General features: G+C 38.5%; 1 protein-coding gene across 13 annotated transcripts in view; it reads left to right on the forward strand.

The window, feature by feature from the left end:
* Positions 1 to 21,356, forward strand: part of LOC136776604 (uncharacterized) — an 84,269-nt gene that overhangs the window by 49,283 nt on the left and 13,630 nt on the right. For 3 of the 13 annotated variants that reach the window (XM_066732260.1, XM_066732258.1, XM_066732259.1), the window contains exon 1: positions 15,294 to 19,769. The exons of 7 other annotated variants lie outside the window; for them this stretch is intronic. In XM_066732260.1, the coding sequence (XP_066588357.1) occupies positions 19,492 to 19,769 (278 nt within the window). In that variant the 5' untranslated portion in view covers positions 15,294 to 19,491. Of the gene's footprint in view, positions 1 to 15,293; positions 19,770 to 21,356 lie in introns of those variants that run through there. 3 more of the 13 variants (XM_066732262.1, XM_066732261.1, XM_066732263.1) reach the window with 2 other exon arrangements.

The raw sequence follows: 21,356 nt of genomic DNA on the forward strand, positions 1-21,356 counted from the left end.
TTTCCAGACTTACATACCGTTCTCCGCGTCTTATTGTCCCACCAACCGAATAATTACTGATGACGAGATAATCACCGTAACGAAAACATCATTTTCTCCCTATCAAGCATTACCTCGAAAACATTTCTTTTTTTTTTCTATAAATAATTAATTCAATCATTTTCTTTCGCCTCGAATGAATCATGAGAATTTTGTCGTTTCGACCATTTAATTGGTTTAATAGTTTTCTTGAAAAAAAAGAAAAAATAGAAATATACAGGTTTGCTTCAAGAGGTACACGAGTAAAAAAGTGAGAAATTTTCAAAGGGAGGGAACTCTGCAGGTATTTGAAATTCAACGCGATATAGAATTGAATTTTTAACGGATAAAATAAAGGAAAGAAATAATGTTTCTAGCGATTCAACGGAGCTTGAAAACAACATAACATTAATTCAAAGTGTACCGTTTACTCGTCGTAGCGAAACTGTTCCAGCAGTGTTGGTAAAACAATTAATACACGCATTCTTTTAACGCTTGAACGATTTAGGTAAATAAGAGCCAAAAAGTATCCTAAGATTATTCTAATTCACTAGTGAATTTTTTTAAAGGATATTAATTTATTTTGCACGCGATGAATCGCTTTAATAATTTCCACCCTGACAATTTTGATATAAAAAAAGTTTTAAAGCGAGCCGTCGTAAAAACTTCTTATCTATATCACTGGAAGCTCACTTTAATGATTCTTCCCGTACGAAGAATCGATTAAAAATCACTGAAATTCGTTCGCAAGTCGCGTAAAGAGGGAAATTCTTACTAATTACAATAAACCAGATTCTCGATCTGATTGCAAAGGTTCTCGCCAATCAATGTCAGCTTATTTATCACGAGCTGGCCTTAATTATCGCACTGTTAATGATTCCGGAAAAATTAGTGCGAGACAAATATTATGCATAAAAGCGTAAGAATTACTAGTACCTTGTAAATCCAATTATTTCATTAATTACCTTAAAATCCGCGAGCTTTGGCGATTCGAATATTAAATATAGCAAAGTTTGCCACGAGCTTCGAGATTAATTGAAAGGTTAACGCGCCGTTTATGGCTTAGAGTAGGAGTTACGTTATACCGGAGGAAGGTATAAAAAAGAGAACTGGAAGAACGTAATAAACTTGGTGGAAAAATAGTGTAGTACGTTGTCTAAGGAATCCCGCTTGGCAAGGCCGAGAAACGGCCTAGCCGCTGGCTATAGCTATTTTTCTACGAATATGTGTTGGTGCAGGCACCATAAGCATTGCTGTGTGCGTTTACCCTGTTGCACGTATGCAAACTGTGCGTTTCAGCTCGATATCGAGACTTTCCCTCTCTCTCTCCCTCTCTCTCTCTATAGATTTGATTAATTGTAGCCCTTTGAAAATTATCCCCAAAAATTTGGAAAGAACTCAACTGAGTTACCAATTTATAATAAATAATATTTATGAAAAACTGTTGATATATTTATATAACTTTATATATAATGTAGAGATTGATTAAACTGTGTGTGAATTGAGTACTTGCACATAAATACTATAAATATATTAATTTTTCTCTATCACCTTTAATATTTTTATTATCTATATCTATATTAAACTTAAATTGTGTCCACCTCCCAACCATCTCACTCCCATAAAAATGTTCATGCATGTGTGTGTGTGTGTGTGTGTAGCTCTCATGCCATGTTCAATCTATCGACAATAATTCGAAATCACTCTCATGAGGAGATCTTGCTTTGAAATCAATTGCACAAGCTAGATATCTCCCTCCCTCCCTCCCTCCCTCTCTCTCTCTCTCTCTCTCTCTATTTATATATGTATAGGTGCTACAACTCCAAGTCACTCGATCAAACCCAATCCTATCTCGTACAAACCCTTGGTGGTTTACTCTATCACGCACATACACATGCACATAAGAGATTCTCAAAGGCACTCGTGTTACATAGATCGATAAAAATGAACGTCCTCGTAATGGTAATGGACCAACGTAGCAAGAATCAATTAAACGGCGTCGATCGTTCGGTAAAATAATTGATCGGGATAAATTGTGTTGAAGCGCTAACCGTTATGGCAACAGAGTCAGAGGCGCGATAATCGTATAACAGTGTCGTGGCCAAACGATCATCCCAAATACACCAGAATCAATCATTACGTAATAGAATTCAATTTAAAAAACACGATTTAAAGTGTTTTTCAAAATTCTAAAGTGGCTACTAGTGAAATTCATTTTTGTGGTATCTAGAAACATAAATATTTAGTTGTAAAGTTCATCGACCGTAAGGTCATGCGGCTTATGGATTCATATTTATCCCTGCAAGATTTTTATATTAATTTTTTTACAATAATTTGTATAGCAAAGAGAATTGAAAATTGTTTAATTAGAAGGATTGATTTGTTATATACGTGATTAGAGAAAGTCTTTATAAGTGATGATACTATTAATTATTTTGTGTTCATTCTCAGAATATTTATAAGACTCGTGATATCTTAGTTAAGAAAGATAATAGGATATTAAATAATATTATCACTCATGCAGGAATACATATATAGTATAACTGGTAGTCCTATGCATTTATTGATCTTGGCATGGATTTCCAGTGGCTTCCTTAGGATTTCGGGGTCGTTGGATCGAGAATTTATTACAAAGTGATTATCGTAAACACGTCATATTGTATTGGTGGACTCCTGCAATCTCGCTCCTTTAAACTTTCGCCAACTTTCATACGAACACGGAGTGCACGAGCCGTCGTGATTTAGAAACGGCACGTGCGATTCAATTGCATTTTACCACCACGTGCTATTAAGGATGCACCGGCTCTCACCAATAGTTAATAACAGCTTATGCAAAAACATATGCCTTGCTTTTTATATCGATCGTTATAATTGTTAAAAATTAATTTTTTCTATAACGAATTTCGTATCAAATAGGAAAATATACACTGTGTTATAGATTTAGATATCTTTGCAGTAGGTTTTGATCGAATCGTGAATCTCGTTAGGAAGAAATACATGTAGGATTCAGCTTAATGGGGAAACCAGGTAAGGTCGTGGCCCAGTTCACGAGAGATCCATAGAAATGCCTAACTATATCGAATCTAGTGTCAGTGACAATAACGAGCGTCGTTTATATACTGATAACTTAGCCAATGAAAGTGTTCAGGAGAAACTAATTAACCGAGAGTCTCACGTTCAACATTCAATTTCACATTCAGCACCTTTAAAATGTTCTATATCACATGTTTACTCCAAAACTTTATTATATCATTTCACGTATTATTATTTTAAAAGATGAACAGATTTTCATTTGCCGTTGTTTATCATTTAAGCATAAACTGCATCAGTTTTCGCGGGATAATTCAGATTATACGTTTATTAATAAAAGGCGTGTCACGTATCCCGAGTTTCTTGTTTAGGAAAATCGTCACGTACAATCTTACAAAGTTCTCGTTCTATATTAATAAATAGCTTCCATTTAGTTTTACGACTGTGTAAAGAAAAATTGAGAAAAATTGTGATATTACTTTCTAGAAGAATAAATGGATATAAATTTATAATCGATGTTTAATGGAATTCGAGGAGTCTGTAGAAGAATCGTTTGTCAGGGTTTTGTGACGCGGAAGTAAAAGTTTTGAAAAGCGAGAGCTGGGTCGGAAGTTAATATAATACGACGATAATAGTGCAAAAGCAAATGCCACCGGAGAGAATATCGCTTTTAACAGCAATATTTTCCTTTGTTTTACAAGCCAGCAGTCTATCCGGCTGCGGTATTTCCAGCGTTTACATTGTCCAGCTGTATTTTACAGTTTCTGCTTTGGGTTATTAAAATACGCCAGAGATTCCAGATTCTTGCTATAATAAAGTATCAATTCGACAAATATTTGCGTGGAAAGGAGAAATGAAAATTCTCCACCCATTACGTTGTACGAGTGTTTTCCACCCATCTCGGTTTGCAGCTCGCTCGATATTGATTATATGACCTAAAATGTAAACAAACTTAAAGACAGCTCACCTTCGCGAGTGCTCGACTCATGCCACAATTCAGACATAATACAAAATAAAAAGAAAGTATTTCGAGACGAATTTATTCAGAGAAAATAAATATAGAGTTTTTCGAAGGAACTTTTCTTCTTCGACTTGCATGTATGGGTTGTTTTATTAAAAACTGGGATAAATAAATCTTTTTATAATCTTTTACCATGATAATTACTGTAATAAAAAAGATAATCTTCACTAATGCAATAATTAATACATTATTTTTTTAGAATTCGACTTAAACCACTTTCAAAATAAACGACTCATTGCATATATACAATATAAGAGAGAAGAGACATGAATTTCTAGGCGTGCATTGTCGAGATAAATATAAATAAGATTCATTGCTTTTTCACGAATCATGTACATTTATTTCTGTTATATAAGAAAAGAGAGTTTTTAACAGCATTGAACGTTGAGCGAATGAAAGATTTTTGTAAAAAGAAGAAATCAGCTTAAGAATTGAATGTAATAGCGAGGAACGAATTAATTTATTAATAAACCAGTGGAGAACGTGTAATAAAACGGAGAGTGCATAAATCCTTTTAGCAATAAATACAGGAATTACTCACAGTAATGGACATAAATCAATTTCAGGGCTTTTTTTTGGTAAATTGCGAACCACCTGCTAATAATTTTAGTACTGCGGGGATTGTTGTGAGGGTTTGCTGGGTTTAGGGGGAAGGGGGAGGAAGGAAAAAAGCAAAAAAGCAAGCTTCACCAGACACATAATTCTCATAATCGATTCGTGCCCTCCGGTGCCAAGTGACCCATCCCTTTGTCCGCTGGTAGGTACTGCATATAAACAAAGAAAACCAACCGAACAAAGCTAACTGGTCCACTAAATCAATTCGGTCCAATCGTCAACAATCATTCGCTCTTACGATCAACGTTAATTCTATCAATTAAACGAATCATATCTTATTCTTCTATCACGCTATAAATTAACTCTGCAAATTTTATTAAATTCTCGTCATAAATTCAAATAATTCTACCACAATTGCAGCACAAAGTTATTTAATGTAACAAAGTGAGAAAAAAATCTTTAATGATTTAAAGAAATGTTTATTTTAAAAGTAATATTTATATAAATATTGAATATCTCAGCTAGAAAAAGATTGATTCGGGAATCATTTGATGTTTCCTCGTAAAAATTTATCGAGAGAGGGGAATGTCATCTGGTGGTTTGGTTCCGGATGGTTTAGCATGACGCACCGTGCTGGATTCGCTTTTTCCGGTGCAGAGCACCACGTTGACCGGAAGCGCGAGTGGTACCATCCGGTCCGGAAGCCCGTGGGTATACTCTCGGTGGTGCTCCCTTCCGGTTAACCACGGCTGGCGACGTCACGTAGCTGCCGGTAGAAGCGTTTCGCAGCGCCTCTTTGGCTTCCCAACGTCTCCGTCTAGATGGCGCTACGTTCCACTCAATTCCACAAATTCTTCCTTATCAATTTCCTCCGTACCACCACTCTAATTTCTAATTTTCCCTAACAAATCCCCCTCCCCCTTTTCAACGACTCTATTTATACAGCGTACGCTATCCTTTTTCACCATTTAATCTCCTTTTATACACAAATTGCAAGTTTCTTCATTTTCATTTTCAAAACACTTTTTCCTCCAGTCTATATTGGAAATCCTTCGGTATCGATCCGTCGCGTCTTTTCAAACTCAAACACGAAGCATTCTGCAAATACGCTCGATGTGAATATAGTATATATATATATATATATATATGTATGTTTGTGTATTTATAGTTACAAGTGGTTTTCTTCATCAGAGGTGAGTAGAAGTTCAAACATGGATAGCTCTCGGTTTGTTTTTCAGTCAAACTGGTATTTAATGTAGGGTGTGAAAGCAATTGAAACCTGTTGTTTGACCATCCTTCAAATTTCACCGTACTTTTTCTTGCAATTTTATCGATCGAGTCGTGCGAAATGGATCGTTCTTTCTAAATCTCTCTTATAATCAAGACGCTGTTCCGTTGAATTAACTAGATAGGTGGTGAAATGACTGGAGCGTTAATGGACGGGTCTCTTCAAAGGACTTGGAATGAAATCACGTGTTATTTACATTTGAAAAGAAAAAACTGGGGGCTGAGAGAGCCTCGAGTGCGAAAAAAGAACGAGAAGTGACGTAAGGAGGAAGATGGGTGGGAGTGGAGAAATTAGCAAACGAAGGACAAGGTTTCTAGAGTTTAATTAGTAATTTAGAATATCTCAATTAAATATAGAAAAAGGGAACGAAAATAGCTGGTTTATTTGAAATTGAGCAGGAATTTTTTAAAATAAATTTTGTAAATTATAGTCCTATAAGGGTGAGAGTAAAAGAGAGAAAGAGAGAGATGAATGAGAATGGACGTTATCATCGCAAGAGCCTCGTTAGAAACATACAATTTCCGGTTGGTGCGCGTGCGCGGTCACAGCTGATAAAATCGTAATCGGTACGGCACCTTTAAATGAGTTTGATGCAGAGTGGATAGCGACGCTGCTTCTCGCTGTAAATTTGCAAATTAAAACAGTTTTTTTCTAGAACCACGTTTTTTTCATTATGAACTCTTATTTATTATGACATTTTATTTGTAATGTAATAGTCAATCCATTCGTGCCATAAGATTTGTTTCCCTCACCCTTTTTAATTCTTTCATTAGCAGAAAGAAGTTTGAATTTATTTTTCGTGATAATGCAATTAATTACAGATACAGGAGGGAGTGGTTATTTTTTATAGCTTATTATATACACATTTTGGGCGTGACCAGGGGATTATTCGATCGAGCAAGAGGGAATAGAGCTGTTCCCTTCAACGCGTGGCAGACAGAATGACAAAAACCAAGAGAGAGCGAGAGAGAACATTGTTCAGAAATTGTAGAAAGACACGTGATGCATGAACTCCAAAGTCTACACGCTCGTACGTCAGGTTTGATTCATGGCCTGACCAATGTGTCGGCGATCCCATAAATCAAGCCAGAATTTTTTGCCTTCCCAACGACATTCCTACTATTTACCACCTTAGATAACTCGACATTGACACTGTTCTAATAACGGTACACGCGTTCGTCTCTCCTCAAATCGTCTCGATCGATTTATTTCACTTTTCACGCGTTTACCATGCCATTCCCCTTTCTCTCTCACTCTCAAATTCCTCCAGGCCAATTCTCAACCGAATCTGATAAAACCCTCTTGTCATCTCACGACGAATTCCCAAACGATTTACCCCCACCAATCAGATAAAGCTCTCTTGTCGTTCAAGAAAATCCAGCCATAAACATTTTCGACTAGATTCTCACAGAAATTTACCAGTGAAAAATTCTGTTATTATCATCGATCAAGGATAATCGTGTGAAGATAATCTACGTTATAAGATAATCATCTGTAAAGTTATACAGTAATTTTTACATCGATTAACTTGTACATTGTCTTTCGTATATTAATCGAATGTAAATTTACAAGACTCGGATCTTAATTGGTACAACAAAAAACACACAAACGAAACGATTCAAGAATAATATTTGTATTATTCGAAGATTTCATTGATACATTGCATAGGAAGTTTGTTTGTTTCGAAGTTGATATAATCAGTAGGCTGTTAATTAATTGTAGGCTTTGATATTAAGCAAGAAAGGTAATTTTTGCATCAATAGATTGCAATTTTAGTAATGAGACAATGGTGAGAGGCTGATCTGTGGTCCGCGCGAACTCTGCTCGACGCTTGGCGAGAAGCAAGGATGTATAATATTGCAACTGCAATCTGGGAAACGTCGATCACAACCGACGCACACGCCCGCGCACGGTCTACCTCCCTTTCCCCCCTCGGTTTTTCCTCCCATTTTCCATCCACGCGACAATCCCACCAATCGATCCCCGCAAAATCATTCTCTCCATTTGCGAAAAATAAATCATCGAGCTCATTGTCCACTTCTCAAGCACAGCAGAATTTTTATCGAATTTTATGTCAATGTTCATGGTCGGTGAAGAGAAGAGTGGAAATTGTGGAATTTTTAACAATAAAAAACCAAATACTCCGTCCGTGAAAAGCCCATGCAACGCGATGAACAACTGGAAAATCAATTTCTACTTTTCACACGAGAAAACTGATGAAATCTTTTATCATCAGAGGTCATGGTCGATCAGCTGCGATGAATTAGACAGGACAGTGAGAAGCACGGAATTCCAAATGTAAGAAACCAATGAATATTCCATCCACGACGATGCGAGGGATCCAAGTTTTTTCTCACGAGCCAGCAATCTGTCAGCTTATATACTTCATTTTCCCCATTAGAGTTTGAGGAAAGCTACAGAATTCCAAATAAAAGTCCATCGAGACTAATTTATTTTCAGCATATAGATTCATCAAATTGCTAAGAACTGTCTACCTTATTACATTATTCCTATAGCTATATAGACGAACGACGATTAACATCCTTTGATTTTCATTAAAATTCAATTGTCTCCAAAGTGGGAATAAACGAATGGGACGGTGAAAGCTACTGAATTTCAAATGATCCGCAAGGTCAACGGATGTTAGCTGCGAATCAAAGTGCTCCGGAAAAAGGAGGTGTCTGTGCCGGGGCTTGGGTGAAAGTGACACCAGAAGGGGATGAGTGAGCCTCGTCACGATCAATCACTGGGAGAAAAAAATTCCAGAAAAATCGCACGAGAAAAATTCGACAAGTCTGTATCGCTGGAAAGTTTCGCAAGCTGTGCTCGGATAAGGTTAAATTGCGTCCAAGTTTAGCGAATTGCGCTATGGGAAAAGGATAAGAAGCGTTCGAGTTTTCCAAGCAGCCTGCACCGAGGGGATAAATCCTATCGATGTATATAGAATAATCCAGCTAATTTTTCAATCCTTCTTCTCGCGGCAAGAGAAAACGACCTCCGTTCCTATAACAGCCTCTACATATATATATACGCAAACGCATATTCGCTGACGCACATGCAGTACCGGCTGCCTCGGAACAATAAGCGATTCGACCTAAAAAAAAAAGTCCAGTAGAGAAAGACGAGAGCGTGGGATTTTACTGCAATCTGAACAGCAGTTTTCAAACTGAGAAATTTTCTTATTTTCCATTTTCATTCTTCGCTCTTCTACCAGATATCACTGCAATATACTAAAATTATCATATATATATATATATATATAAAAGGTTTTCTTTCGACTAATTAACAGAAATCATTTATTATTTCAACTGCATCAAAGTTTATGATACAAAATATCCAGCTGAGAGATAGTCGATAGTTATAAATCCAAGAGAAAATTCGAAAGAAGAGAAAACTGTTGAAAAGCAGATTTTTCAAGTGGAAAATTGTCTGACCGTGACTGAGGAAGAGTCAGGGCGAGTCTGCAGGGAAATAAGTTCACCTTGTTGATACTATACATCGAGTAAATGCATAGAATGAAGAAGATTGCGGATATTATAATGTATTACATAAATCGGCTCTAACTATAGCTCACGAACGGAGCAATTACTTTAGCGAGTCGTGGGGCTGGATACGCTGTTTCGTCGCAGGTTCGCCGCTATTTCGTACAAAGAAAATTACCAGCAAAACCGAATGTTCACCTTGGACCCTCCCTCCCTCCGACTCTCGAAGGAAACTCCGTTGAAAATTCGTATTAGCCGTACGCGAGATAAATCGTTGCAAAAATTGTTGCAGCTAAATTTATTCTTATAACCATAACTTATTGTAAAATCTACCTTATTTTCTAATTCTATTTTCTCTCGAGCATAATCGTTCACTCGTACAAGCTGGATGCTCGAAAAATATCTGATTTTCTAGCACGACCGTGGTAAATTATTAGGCGGGATGGGAAAAGGTGAGGATCGCGATAGGATCGGATCGGCGTGCGAATTTTTAGCCTTGATTTTTATTTGCCTTTTTACTTCCTTCCCGTTCCATTCCCACTCGTTTCATTATCTCAGGCGCCTATCGTGGATCCTCGGCCCTTTCTCCCTTTCTTCTCCCTCTCGAACTTCACCACCACTTTTCCTTCTATTCCTTCGCACAACTTCTGACCTCTCTCCTCCTGCCTTTGCCAGTTACGAATCAACCGGTAGCCCAAACGGACGCGAAACTTTTCTTTTCACTCGTCAAACTCATTTTCTTCTTTACACTTTTTTAATATTACTTTGTTTATTCTTGTGCAATAAATTTCTATTACAAATATTTATTAAAAATGTGCAAAAGGTATAATAGCAATAATGGAGTTAACTGCAGCGATTGACATTCGCCAAGTTTTGCTATTTTATAGGCGGAAAATCTAATGGATTAAATTTGAATCGTATATATGCGGTTGAGCTTTGGTGCAAAAATCTCGAGAACACTGATTTTTCCAATTAAACGTTCGAGAGAATTTCAAACAATTTTATACTATCATTCGCAATCTTCTTGAATCAAACTTTTCCTCGTCGTCTTTCAATTGTTATTTCATACTTCTAAACACGGTTTATTTGTAATAAACAAGCAAAATTTTGTTTATCTAAGACATAAAACAATTCTCTATAGAGCAGCTCTCTGTCACTGGATTTGATAAAATATAATCCAATCTTCCACTCGTCACTCGTATATACCTCAAACAAGACTCAATTATTTGTTTTATCTTGAAAAAGAAGAAGGAAACATTTTATAGTATTTCTTCTTAGATTTACATGCTGAGTAATAAAGCGTGAAACGAGATAAATGACGAGAGATAAGTCGAGACAAATCGGTGGATTTCTTGGAAGGTTTCGAGTATGGGATTGGCTAAATAAATGGGTGGGCGGTGAAGGGGGAAGGGATGTTGGCAAATTTTTCAAAAGGGCCTCCGATCGACATTGTCGAATGCACATCTCTCGCTGCGCTATCCGGCCCATCGACTCGATTACGCTTTGAGAACTTTCTGCTGTGAAAACCGAAACTTTGTTGGAGAAACTGATCGAGTTACATCTGCAGCCGCGCCAAAGATATTTCAAATGATTTTTCTCCGAAGAAATTCAGGCTGGATGATGCGCTCTTCATATTTGAGAGAAACGTCGTCTGTCTTGGACAGGAAAAACAATTTTTCGGTTTCACCTCAACGACTGAGATCCTACCACATCCGGATTTAATATCAGCAGCTCCTTTACAAAGGCAGCCCACGGGCGAACCTTCGGTATCTTCTTTCTCTCTTTCTCTCTCTCCTTCTCTCTATACACTCTTCGCATTTCGCGGTCTCAACGCGTTTATCAGCTCGAGTACGTTCAATTTCACGAAGAAAAGCCAGCTTCGAGTTCTTGACCAAACCGAGATAATAAAACACGCTTGTATATATATATATAGTGTTTGACGTGACCTTAACAAGACAGTCGGATAGTAAAAATATTCCAGACGTTTATATAAATTGAAAGGAGAATTTGAAGAAAATTAAACGATCGTAATACACAGAGACATCGATTCTAATTATTCGTTACTTTAACGACAAAAGATTTGCAAGCTTCGAGTGCCAGGCGATCGTCGAGCAATTGCGAAAATTTACCACGAGCAGCCAAACATCTCCACATATATATATATATATATATATATATATAATCGTTTCAATTTATAGAGAGCACCGGAATCATCTCTTAGAATCCCAATTTAAAACACAGATTTACGCGTAAAGTTTGCCAAGTGCCAATTTCTTAATAGAATCTTATTCATTTTTCGTAAAAAAAAAAATACAATTAGCTGATGTATTAATAAAAATTTCACCTCATTGGTGTACAATTTGATAAATTAATAAATACAAAATAATCTAATATAAACCTCCAAGTGTTTTTCTTACGGAAGCTTCGAGTTAATAATTCGAGCGAGTAATTTTCCAAGTGGCAAACTGCTGGAGAACGATTGTCCAATCCTACAAATGGAGTCAGTGACGGGACATCTGTATAACGGTTGCTCGAATAAAAATTAAAGCGCGGCTAGCAGGTGCCGCAAGACTAGCTCAGCGTTACAGTCTGCAGCCTTTTTTCCCTTCTTTCTCACTCTACACTCCGCAATCGTGCAGTGTGTGAAAAGATCAGCCATGCGGGCCGGCTCGCAAGCTGCCACTACTTATACATACATATGTATATAGATGCCTACCTACCACATGTCCCGTGCTTACCACCTGGCCAATCAAATTCGAGTCTGAATCATCGTCGAGCCGTGTTGCAAAAATGATGAGTTTTCAGCAGTATTGCCAAAGAGTTTTACGTTGCCTAAAATATCGGAGGAATCGACGAAACAGTGATAAAGATTGAAAAATAGAGGAGTTTATCCGAAAGAGAGGTCTATAAATAAGAAGGAGATAAGGATCGAGAGAAAGAGAAGGGGGGGGTGGAGGGGGAGGTGCAGAATTGGTTGAAATACGTCTTTAGCTTAACGGGTTGGTCTCGATTGCACGCGAACGAGCAATTCGTTTCGCGAAAGGGGATTGACTTTTGGGAGGAGGGAAGTTGGAGCAGAAGGGGGGGGGGGGGAGGGGAAGTTTGAGGAAGGAAATGGTCGTGCACGGTACGAGTGGGCCCTGTCAGTGCACACGGATACCCATTTAAACCAGTCAGAGGGCTTTATTCGATGCCAGCCGCTAGATAAGCCAACCTTCCCACTAAAATCATTACGAGACTTCTGCCACAGCTTTCAATATTCTTTTAAAATAAGTAATTGAGCTGTTTAAGCCTTTATCATAGCTTATTTATACTCACCCCTCTCCCAATGCTTCTTTTCCTCTTCCACTATATATACATATAGCTATTCAGCTTTTACCTATAGACTCACGTTTCAGAGATGACGATTATAAAATTACATAGTACATAATTACAGGATGTAATCGATGTCGAACTGCTGGACTTTCTTGATTTATGCTCAACACGTGTCAAGTAATTTTCTGATTTATGCAAATACGTTGAGGGAATAACGCTCCTCGTTGTAGGAGATAGCGGAAATACTGGCTGTTGTAAAAATATTGATTTACGAGCGCAAGCTGGTAAAAGTGAAAAGGGCAGGCAGGATCAACAATGAGAGTACAGATATTTCAAGTATATATATAATGTACTGTATGTGCAAATGAGAAAGATTAATGGGGAGTTTTTCCAAAAAGAAAAACATTGCATAATTATTCCAACGTGCTTTCTTAGATTATTAGAAACAGTTTTTAGAATAACATATAATTACAATGCACTTAACTGGATTCGTGTTACGATTCGAAAGCTATTATCAGTGATATCTTTTCCTACCTTAAGCAAAATATATAGGCAATGTAATCCTGTCCAATTGAACAGAAGTATGGTTCATTCCTTCCACTTTCATTCAGTCAATTCTCAAGTTAGCAAAGTTTCGATAACGACAAGTTGTGTGTTCTTCTTATTCCCAAACGTTTCTCTTAATTATTTTTGTATTATATATAATATATTAAATATCCAAACGTATCGTCACCTATCGACACTATTCACTCTCCAACCCCTTTGTTCATGTATTTTCATTAAAACTTGACAATTCTTCTGCTAAAGTTTCAATGAGATCTTAATAGGAATTCGCGAGGATCGACGAGATTTTTTATTTTTTTTTTTATATATATAAATTAATGACTTATTTAAATGCATAGGTTGATAAGGGAATGGAAAAAATGTACGCGAATGCTCTCACGGAAACGTACGATGTCAGAGAGAAAAATCGGGAAGAAGGAAATTGGGATTCCATGGTGGTGAATAAGGGGGGTGGAGGGGTGCGTGGTGGGGGGAGGGAGAGAGTAACGTTAGCGCAGGATGCAAGCAGATTCTTCCTTGCTGAAAGTATAGAAATTGCGAATTCGGGACACATATTTATTCCCGCATAACCGTAAAACCCGAGAGACACGGGAGCGTAGCAGGTACACCTGGTCGAGATCGTCCAGAATTTCCAGCTCTCGATCCGTGTTGGGCTTTAATGGCAACTACGACAATAAGGGACTCTCTCGCAAATTCCGATCAAACTTTTTCCCACATACCGCGAGGATTCGCTTGGCAAAAACACTAGCTAAATAGATGCCTAACTGTAAAATCCTTCGATACACGTAACGTAAATCTACCACGGTGAATCGAAACAATTGGCGAAGAAATTTCATCCCACAGGAATTTAACCCTCGAAAGTAAGTTGAAATTGCACTTTTCAGAAGTAACGCGATAAGATTCTATTTTATTTAATTTAAACAATGTTTCTCTATCGAGAATAATAATTGGTTATTTATTTATAGTGGATCGTAAGGTGGTTTAGCAAGTATTTCCGGTGATATTTAGCGTGGGTGCGTTAAAACGGACAGGTGCACGCTTGGTTAATAAACGCGGTCGTCGTAAATAACTAAAGCAGCGTGAAAGAGCAAATGTTTCACGATCCGGTACAATCGGCCAATCTTGTAAATCGCTTCAGCTGTTTCGTAACGTGAAAGTCACTGCGAATTATATTCTCCATTTCTCAAGAATCATGGCTCGGAACAATGTTAGAGATATTATATTAATTAGAACAAAAAAGGAATTTTTAATTGTTTAATTATCATGTACCGAGTTTTTATTAATCTATTCGATTTAATCGCATTGCTATTTTTGCACTACGCGTGTTTTTCTCTATACATATATATATATATATAAGTGTGGATATTGTGAATTTTTACGGAAGGGTGGGGGTAAGAAAGAAGGGGCTACCGTGGTGAATTTAGCAATGCGTGCGCGCACCTCCCACGTTTGTACGAACGGAGGACACGTGCTCCCGGCCAGGCGTGCTGCTGGCTGCTGCTGCGTGGGGCGGCGAGGTTTCGCGTGAATTCCCATTCCCAGCAAATCCCGCCATTCCCGTCGGGCGAATTCGCAGTCTCGCCGCGCACGGTAACGCGAACGGATCTACCGCCACCGGAAGTCCTCGTGAATCAACCCCCTTCCGACAATTCGCGCCGTTCCAATCTTCCTCGAAAGCGAGAAACACTCGAGTTTTCAGCCTCGAAAACACCGCCGAATCCCTCCGAGTGTAAAATTCTCATACTTCTATACTGATAAAACTTTTGCCAAGCACAAACTTTCACCCTGCAAATCCGCCGGATGTTGTCATAAATCTTTTTCCCTTCCGACAGTTCGCGCCAGCCAAATTGGCTTCCCGCGAAAATCCGATCCCTCCCTGCACCGTCAAATCAACTGTCAACGTCCCCCCCCCCCCCTCCAGAAACTCCCCTTTGCAAATAAATTTGCAGTGCATCGTAAACCAGAGAATTTCAACGGAAAATTACGAATATCCAATGGATTATTTGCTGCACGAATTCGTCGATGAATTTGTCAATTTATGTACGCTTCAATTATAACGTCGTCTGAATAAATATTGCGTTTGCTTTGATGGAGGAGTTTATTTATATAAAAATAAGACGTATCAGTGACAAAGTTTTGTGGAGAACAATTAACAGTAATTAACGACACATTTAAGTGAGACACATATTTAGCACTGGTTTAAACAGTAGATGCATTTTCCTATATACATAATATATTGGACGACCGGAAATCGATATATTCAGCATTGCACATTGTATTAGCAGCTATTGAAATCTGGTTATCGCTGTATACACGGTTTGTTCGTATCGGGACGATGCAATCATCTAGATAAACATGAAAATTACAAGATTTCAAGAAAACCTCGGATGATTTATGTGTTACGGACACATTGGAACGATGTAATCCGTCAGATAGACATCGGAACTGCAACATCTCAGAAATAACTCGTGTCAAGTTTGCGCGTGTATACCAGAACGATGTAATAATTTATCGGGAAAGAGTATCGAAAAGGCTGGATATCTGGAGAATAAATTTCAAGTTTGATTATTTTCAATTCGCGACGCGTCGACGGGGGTGCTAGAAATAATAGCTTCGTGCTTGTAATTCTTTTAAAGGGAGGGCAAAAAAGATTGTGTTTCTCAGAACGGAAGTCCGAGCAATTTATAGAAATGGATCATTCGAAGCAAGCGCTAATTTGTTCTTCGGGCGAAAATGTGCGGGTACGCGGCGTGTGCAACTGTGCAGAGTGAACGCGTCGCGCGTGTATTTACGCGCGCGGCGTCTACCCGCACCTCGAGAGAGCAGCAGAGGACGATATGGCTCCGGCGTGTAAACAAATGAATAACCCGAAGACTCTGACCTTTATAGCATCCTCTCCTCACGCTTCAATCGCTCAGTTTACAAACCAGAAAAAACCTCCTCCTATAAAACCTGCTTTTTTCCCCGTCGCAACTAAACGCCTAACTTTGTTCTCCTTTCTCGAATTTCGAGTCTTTGGAAAGGAAATGCGGAGAGAATATAAGGGAAATGACTGATTGCAATTTTAATGAGAGGGAGAAAGACAGAGAGAGAGAGAGTTGTGCGTCGTGTCGTGTCATGTCGTGTCGTGAGTAAAACGTTGCAAATGGCGAATGAGGCGAAAGGCGGGCGTGAAAAATATAGCGAGCGACGAAATTCCCGAGGACAGAACACGAGCACACGCGTCGGTGAATTCCTCTCGATGAGAATTCGTGGTATTCCGGAGAGAGGAACTCGGCCAGCAGAGTGAAATGGATTCCCCTCTTGGAGCTTGCGTACCAGCAGATGAGTATACTTTTGATAGCTCAATTTCCGTCCCGGTCAGATTCATAAATCCCACCCTCTGTTCACGGATACTCTATATGTGTATATATATATATATATATATAGTATACGCGAAATGTAGCATGAACAAACATTGAAGCATTTTTCATCCATGTCTAACACGAGTGGTTTACCTTAGAAAATAATGTTCAAATCCTCGCCGCTCCCCAAGCTGGCAATTTTACATTTCAATAGCCCTATTCGTCTGTTTACCTCGTGGGGCCGATAAACAAACAGCCGCCTCGCTCTAATAAATTATAATTTTGCAAATATTTTATCCCTATCTGCTAATGACAACAATCGAATTTTCATAGCCAGACGACAAATTATATGGGACCGTCAATTAGCATTAATTAGCGTATAACTCGATGGTAATTCAACGAAGAGTGGATTTAACAATTGGCGATTGTTCAATTTTTTCATAAATAAACGATATTCGGCGATGGGCTTGAAATTTTTGGCAATAATAAGGAACAATTTCTTGGATTCTCGTCTCTTGTTTTTTCTTTTTTTTTTACTTTGGCGAGAGAGTGATCGGGTAATTAACAGTAATCAGTTATACGAATTGAAGTAGGGGAGGGGAGGGGAAAGGTGATCTAATGAAACGAGTGCACTCGAAGGGAATTGCTTTGAGAGTTGCGCTATCGGTCAATAAACGCCATTAGCCAAGCGAGCACTTCGTTCAAGAGTCGTTTCTCTTCTATTCCCAGCTGGGAAGGCGAGGATTCCAACAAATAAAAGTCACTTCATTTGCACTCCGAGTGAGAAAAACATGGTCCGTATTATGCACCAAGTTGGAACGGATCTCAGTATATTCGCTCAGGGCCACTTTAACTGCAGCAGAATCCCGATTATCGTTCTGTCTGTGTTCCCCACAACCAAACTTACATTTTTTCTTCCTCCACTGATTCTCTTTGTTTAATCTCCATACGATCATTTCTCGTGACGTGAAATTATTAATATTTCTGACCATCATTTTCATTGGATAATTCAAGGGCAATTTATATTTCACGACAGTCGTTCTCCGACTCGTCCTTTCTTCGAGGATTTACAAGGATGCTGGTAAAGTCGGTTAATTAATATTATTATACGTGAAATTGCTTTGATTTTATTACGAACGAAACGATAGTTTTCGTGGGACCACGCGAAATGATCGTAATTTCAAAATATGGTAGTTTTGGTTTTTAATGGGGCTTTTGCTTAAATTGCGGATAATCAGGAGTCTACTGTGTACGGTAGGCCAATTTCTAACCGGAAACCGTAGTCGGGAGGAGAAGGAAACGGCCGTATCTAGCAGGTTTATTGGCACGCAGCCGGAAAATCTCCAACTGTCGCGATTCAATTTCTTTTTTTATTTTCTGTATTTATTATTTTCGAGAGAAGGAAAGATGCTCGAAAAAATTCAAGCAAACGCACACCGTACTATTCTAGTACTACGTATCTCCTGTATTTTAAATGCTAGACTTTATATGTTTCCTGCACAAATTTTCGTATCTTTATATTTGCCATAAACGAGCCGCGTTTAATATGCAAAAAAAAGTCTATTTAATGTAAACGCAAAGTAACGAGATAACGTGATATGCATAGCTGCGCTGCATTAACAAAAAATCCTTTAATTAAAATAAATCTTTGATTCAATAGTGGTAATTAAATATGTCTTCGTGATTTTAATAAATTACTGGTTTAATTAAATTTCAATCATTTGTCGAGCAAATATTTAACTGTTGTAAGAGTTATTTAAAAGAAATTATTTTGTTTTTTTTTTCAGTCTATAATAAAGTCAAAGCAGTCAACGTAAAGAGAGAGAGAGAGAGAGAGAGAGAGCGAGGTACTCGATCACGTCTCTCACTTTGTTTACATTGCTGGTCCTCACGGTAAGCGCGCAGCCATGTACACGTGACAACTCTTGGCTGGGCTTTAATATTATTAAAAATTATTTTAAAAATTAGTGAAGAGAATCTTGGGAGAAATTGATTAAAACACTCCTTTAGAGTATGGAAGAAAGTATTTTCATCATTATGCTCGCAAGATTTTTCTCTAATTTTAAAACTAATTTTTAAAAACATTAAAATCTAGTCAAGTGTCATCAAGTATACTGTATTGTGATGTCTGGCTGTGCACATGCTTACCACGAGGACCAGTAATGCAAACAAAGTGACGTGATCGAGTATCTCACTCTCTCTTTCTTTTCTCCTTGACTCAGCTGTGACTTTGTTATGGACTTAAGAAATACAAAGTAAGTTCTTTCAAATAACTCGTAATTTTAAATAATTCATAGAAGAAAAATGACGAAAATACTCGCTCTGTATGGGGATGTTTTAATCAATTCTCCCAAGATTTTTTACCAAACTCCAAAATAATTTATAATAATACTAAAGTCTTTTCAAGAAACACGACCCGTGGTAATAAATACAAGTTCGTTTGCTCCAATTTCTTTGGACATTTTTCCCTGCAATTGTTTCTCTTACTCTGCATATAGCAAACCTCTCACAAAGAATGATTAAAAATCTGAATACTAAAGACACATTTATTAGTAGTGGTGATGTGATGGAAAACTGGCACTTTTCATGTATGTTTTGCTTCTCTTTTCACGCTTCAGCAAACACGAACGACGATACAGCATCGATTGACGACCGTACATGAGGGACAATTTCCGGGCACGAAAATCTCTCGATGATTCGTCGGTAACCACGCGTTCTTATCACCAGCTAATCTCCCATAACGATCGCTTACCATTGGTTATAAGTGGCTGCTCTCGTTCCTATTTGATAACTTTATAGCCCACACACCTTTTTCCAACGATAAAGGACAAACTTTAGAGAGAAAATTTTCCCAAGATTTTCCTTGTGAAAAAAATGCGCGAAAATGCTTTTCCTTCTATATCCTATGAGGAATATTTTCTTATAAAGCATTTCCTTTGCTTGTTTGTCTTTATCGTTGTTTCCAATCTTGCAAAGTTTCGATCAGTCCCGCAGACTGGATACAGATTTTTATGGAGTTTTTGTTCCATCTTTGGTTTTCGCTTGGGAAAACTGGAGGACGCCTCGAATTTGCGAATATCGATCGCTCGAAGCGCTGCGAGGTATCGATCCACTTTTTCATTCGAACAGGATGCCTCCTTCGTTCTTCAAAGGTAATTTCATCCTCGCTATTATTATTATTATTATTGTTAGCCGAAAACTCGAAAGCCCACGCGCAACACAAAGCATTTATTGAGAACGTGCATGCGACCAACAATCATTTTAACGCGCGAGGGTATTAAGAAAAAATAAATGAAAAATATCAGTATAGCATCAGCGAGAAATCATTGAATTTTGCACAATCGCGATAATAAAGTGTCATATATAAAAAGATTTAGTGGATCGTGTTTAAACAGCGATTACCGTTATTACCCGGAGATTTTATGAGGGATGGTGAAATTTATTAATAACGAGGCTAGGAGCAGAGTTGATCCCATAATTTTTCCGAGTTTTATGGGCCTACCCATTTGTGTCCGTGGACGATAAATTATTCGACGAGATTTCTGAATGAGCGAGTAACGTTTGAGAGAGCAGGTCGGTAATTGCAAAAAAGTGTCCTGACGATAGAAATTTTCATGGATCGGTGGAGGAGCAAAGATCCAGAGTCGAACAAAGGGATTTCTATCGGTTGATTCTCCTACTCGCTAGCTAGCTGGCCAATTAAGTGGTACGCGTTCCAATCGCGAGGGACAAATTTGCAAGGTACAACCGGAAGTTGACTATTATTGACCTAGCCAGACGCAGAACTTTCGGATTAAGGAGTCGAGACTCTTGGGAAAACCGCTCCTAATCCCCACCCAAATTCAAACAATCCTCTATCGATATAGTTCTCTTGAAACAAGCGCTGAAGCTCCAAAGTAGAAGCTCTTGTGAAATTTGCAAAATTCAAATTGCGACGTACAACCGGAAGTCGCTTGATAGAGAAAAATAGAGGGAAGAAATGGTAGAAGCGCGCAGCTGTTGAATTTACGAGTGGCTTTTGAACTGGGGTGCAGGGCTTTTTACCCGTGACTGTGGTGTAGATTGGGTAAAGAAGGGAGGGGGAGGGGGGAGCGGAAGCGGAAATGAGATCAGCTTGGCGAGCGTGGTGTCAAGATTGGCGAGTGGGGATACGAGGTTCGAATCGACGTTCGGCATCAGCTGTTCGGCAGATCGGCCAAGCAGATCGCGACAGAAAAGATAACGACGCCACGTGACGGCCATACTGTCTTCGAAACACACCCAGAGACTTTCTTGCAATTCCCTTTTGCGCCATCACTTCCGTCAGATGATCGTTGCTAACTTTATCGGCCGTTCTCCAAACTTTCGTTCAACTTCAATAATAAACCCCCACCAACCTACCCCAAAAACCTCTTTCGTCCTGCAGGACCACTTAATTAATTTGACAACTCCCCAATCTCCCCCCACCCCCCCCCCCCCCACCTTCCAATCAAACTGGATCGACTCTTTGTATCAAACGATCCTTCGTATTTCAATCGCGCGTGTACAAATAAAGCGCACACTTTTGTACAGTAGTGTCCGATTTAATAACTATATCCCCCCCCCTCAAAACGCATCGTAAAAAAGTAAAGAAAGGACCACGAGGCAATCTCTCAATTAGCATGATGGAAGTATAAATTTTTACCTCGAGTAATCCGCTCTGCGAAACGCTCGTTCCGCGAGATTAAGGTACTTATTCGAATTTCTGCATTTTTAAATTA

The sequence above is a fragment of the Prorops nasuta genome, unplaced genomic scaffold, assembly GCF_024137725.1.
Source record: "Prorops nasuta isolate Cenicafe-Biocafe unplaced genomic scaffold, Cenicafe_Pnas_1.2 PNAS00010, whole genome shotgun sequence".
NCBI classification, from domain to species: domain Eukaryota; kingdom Metazoa; phylum Arthropoda; class Insecta; order Hymenoptera; family Bethylidae; genus Prorops; species Prorops nasuta.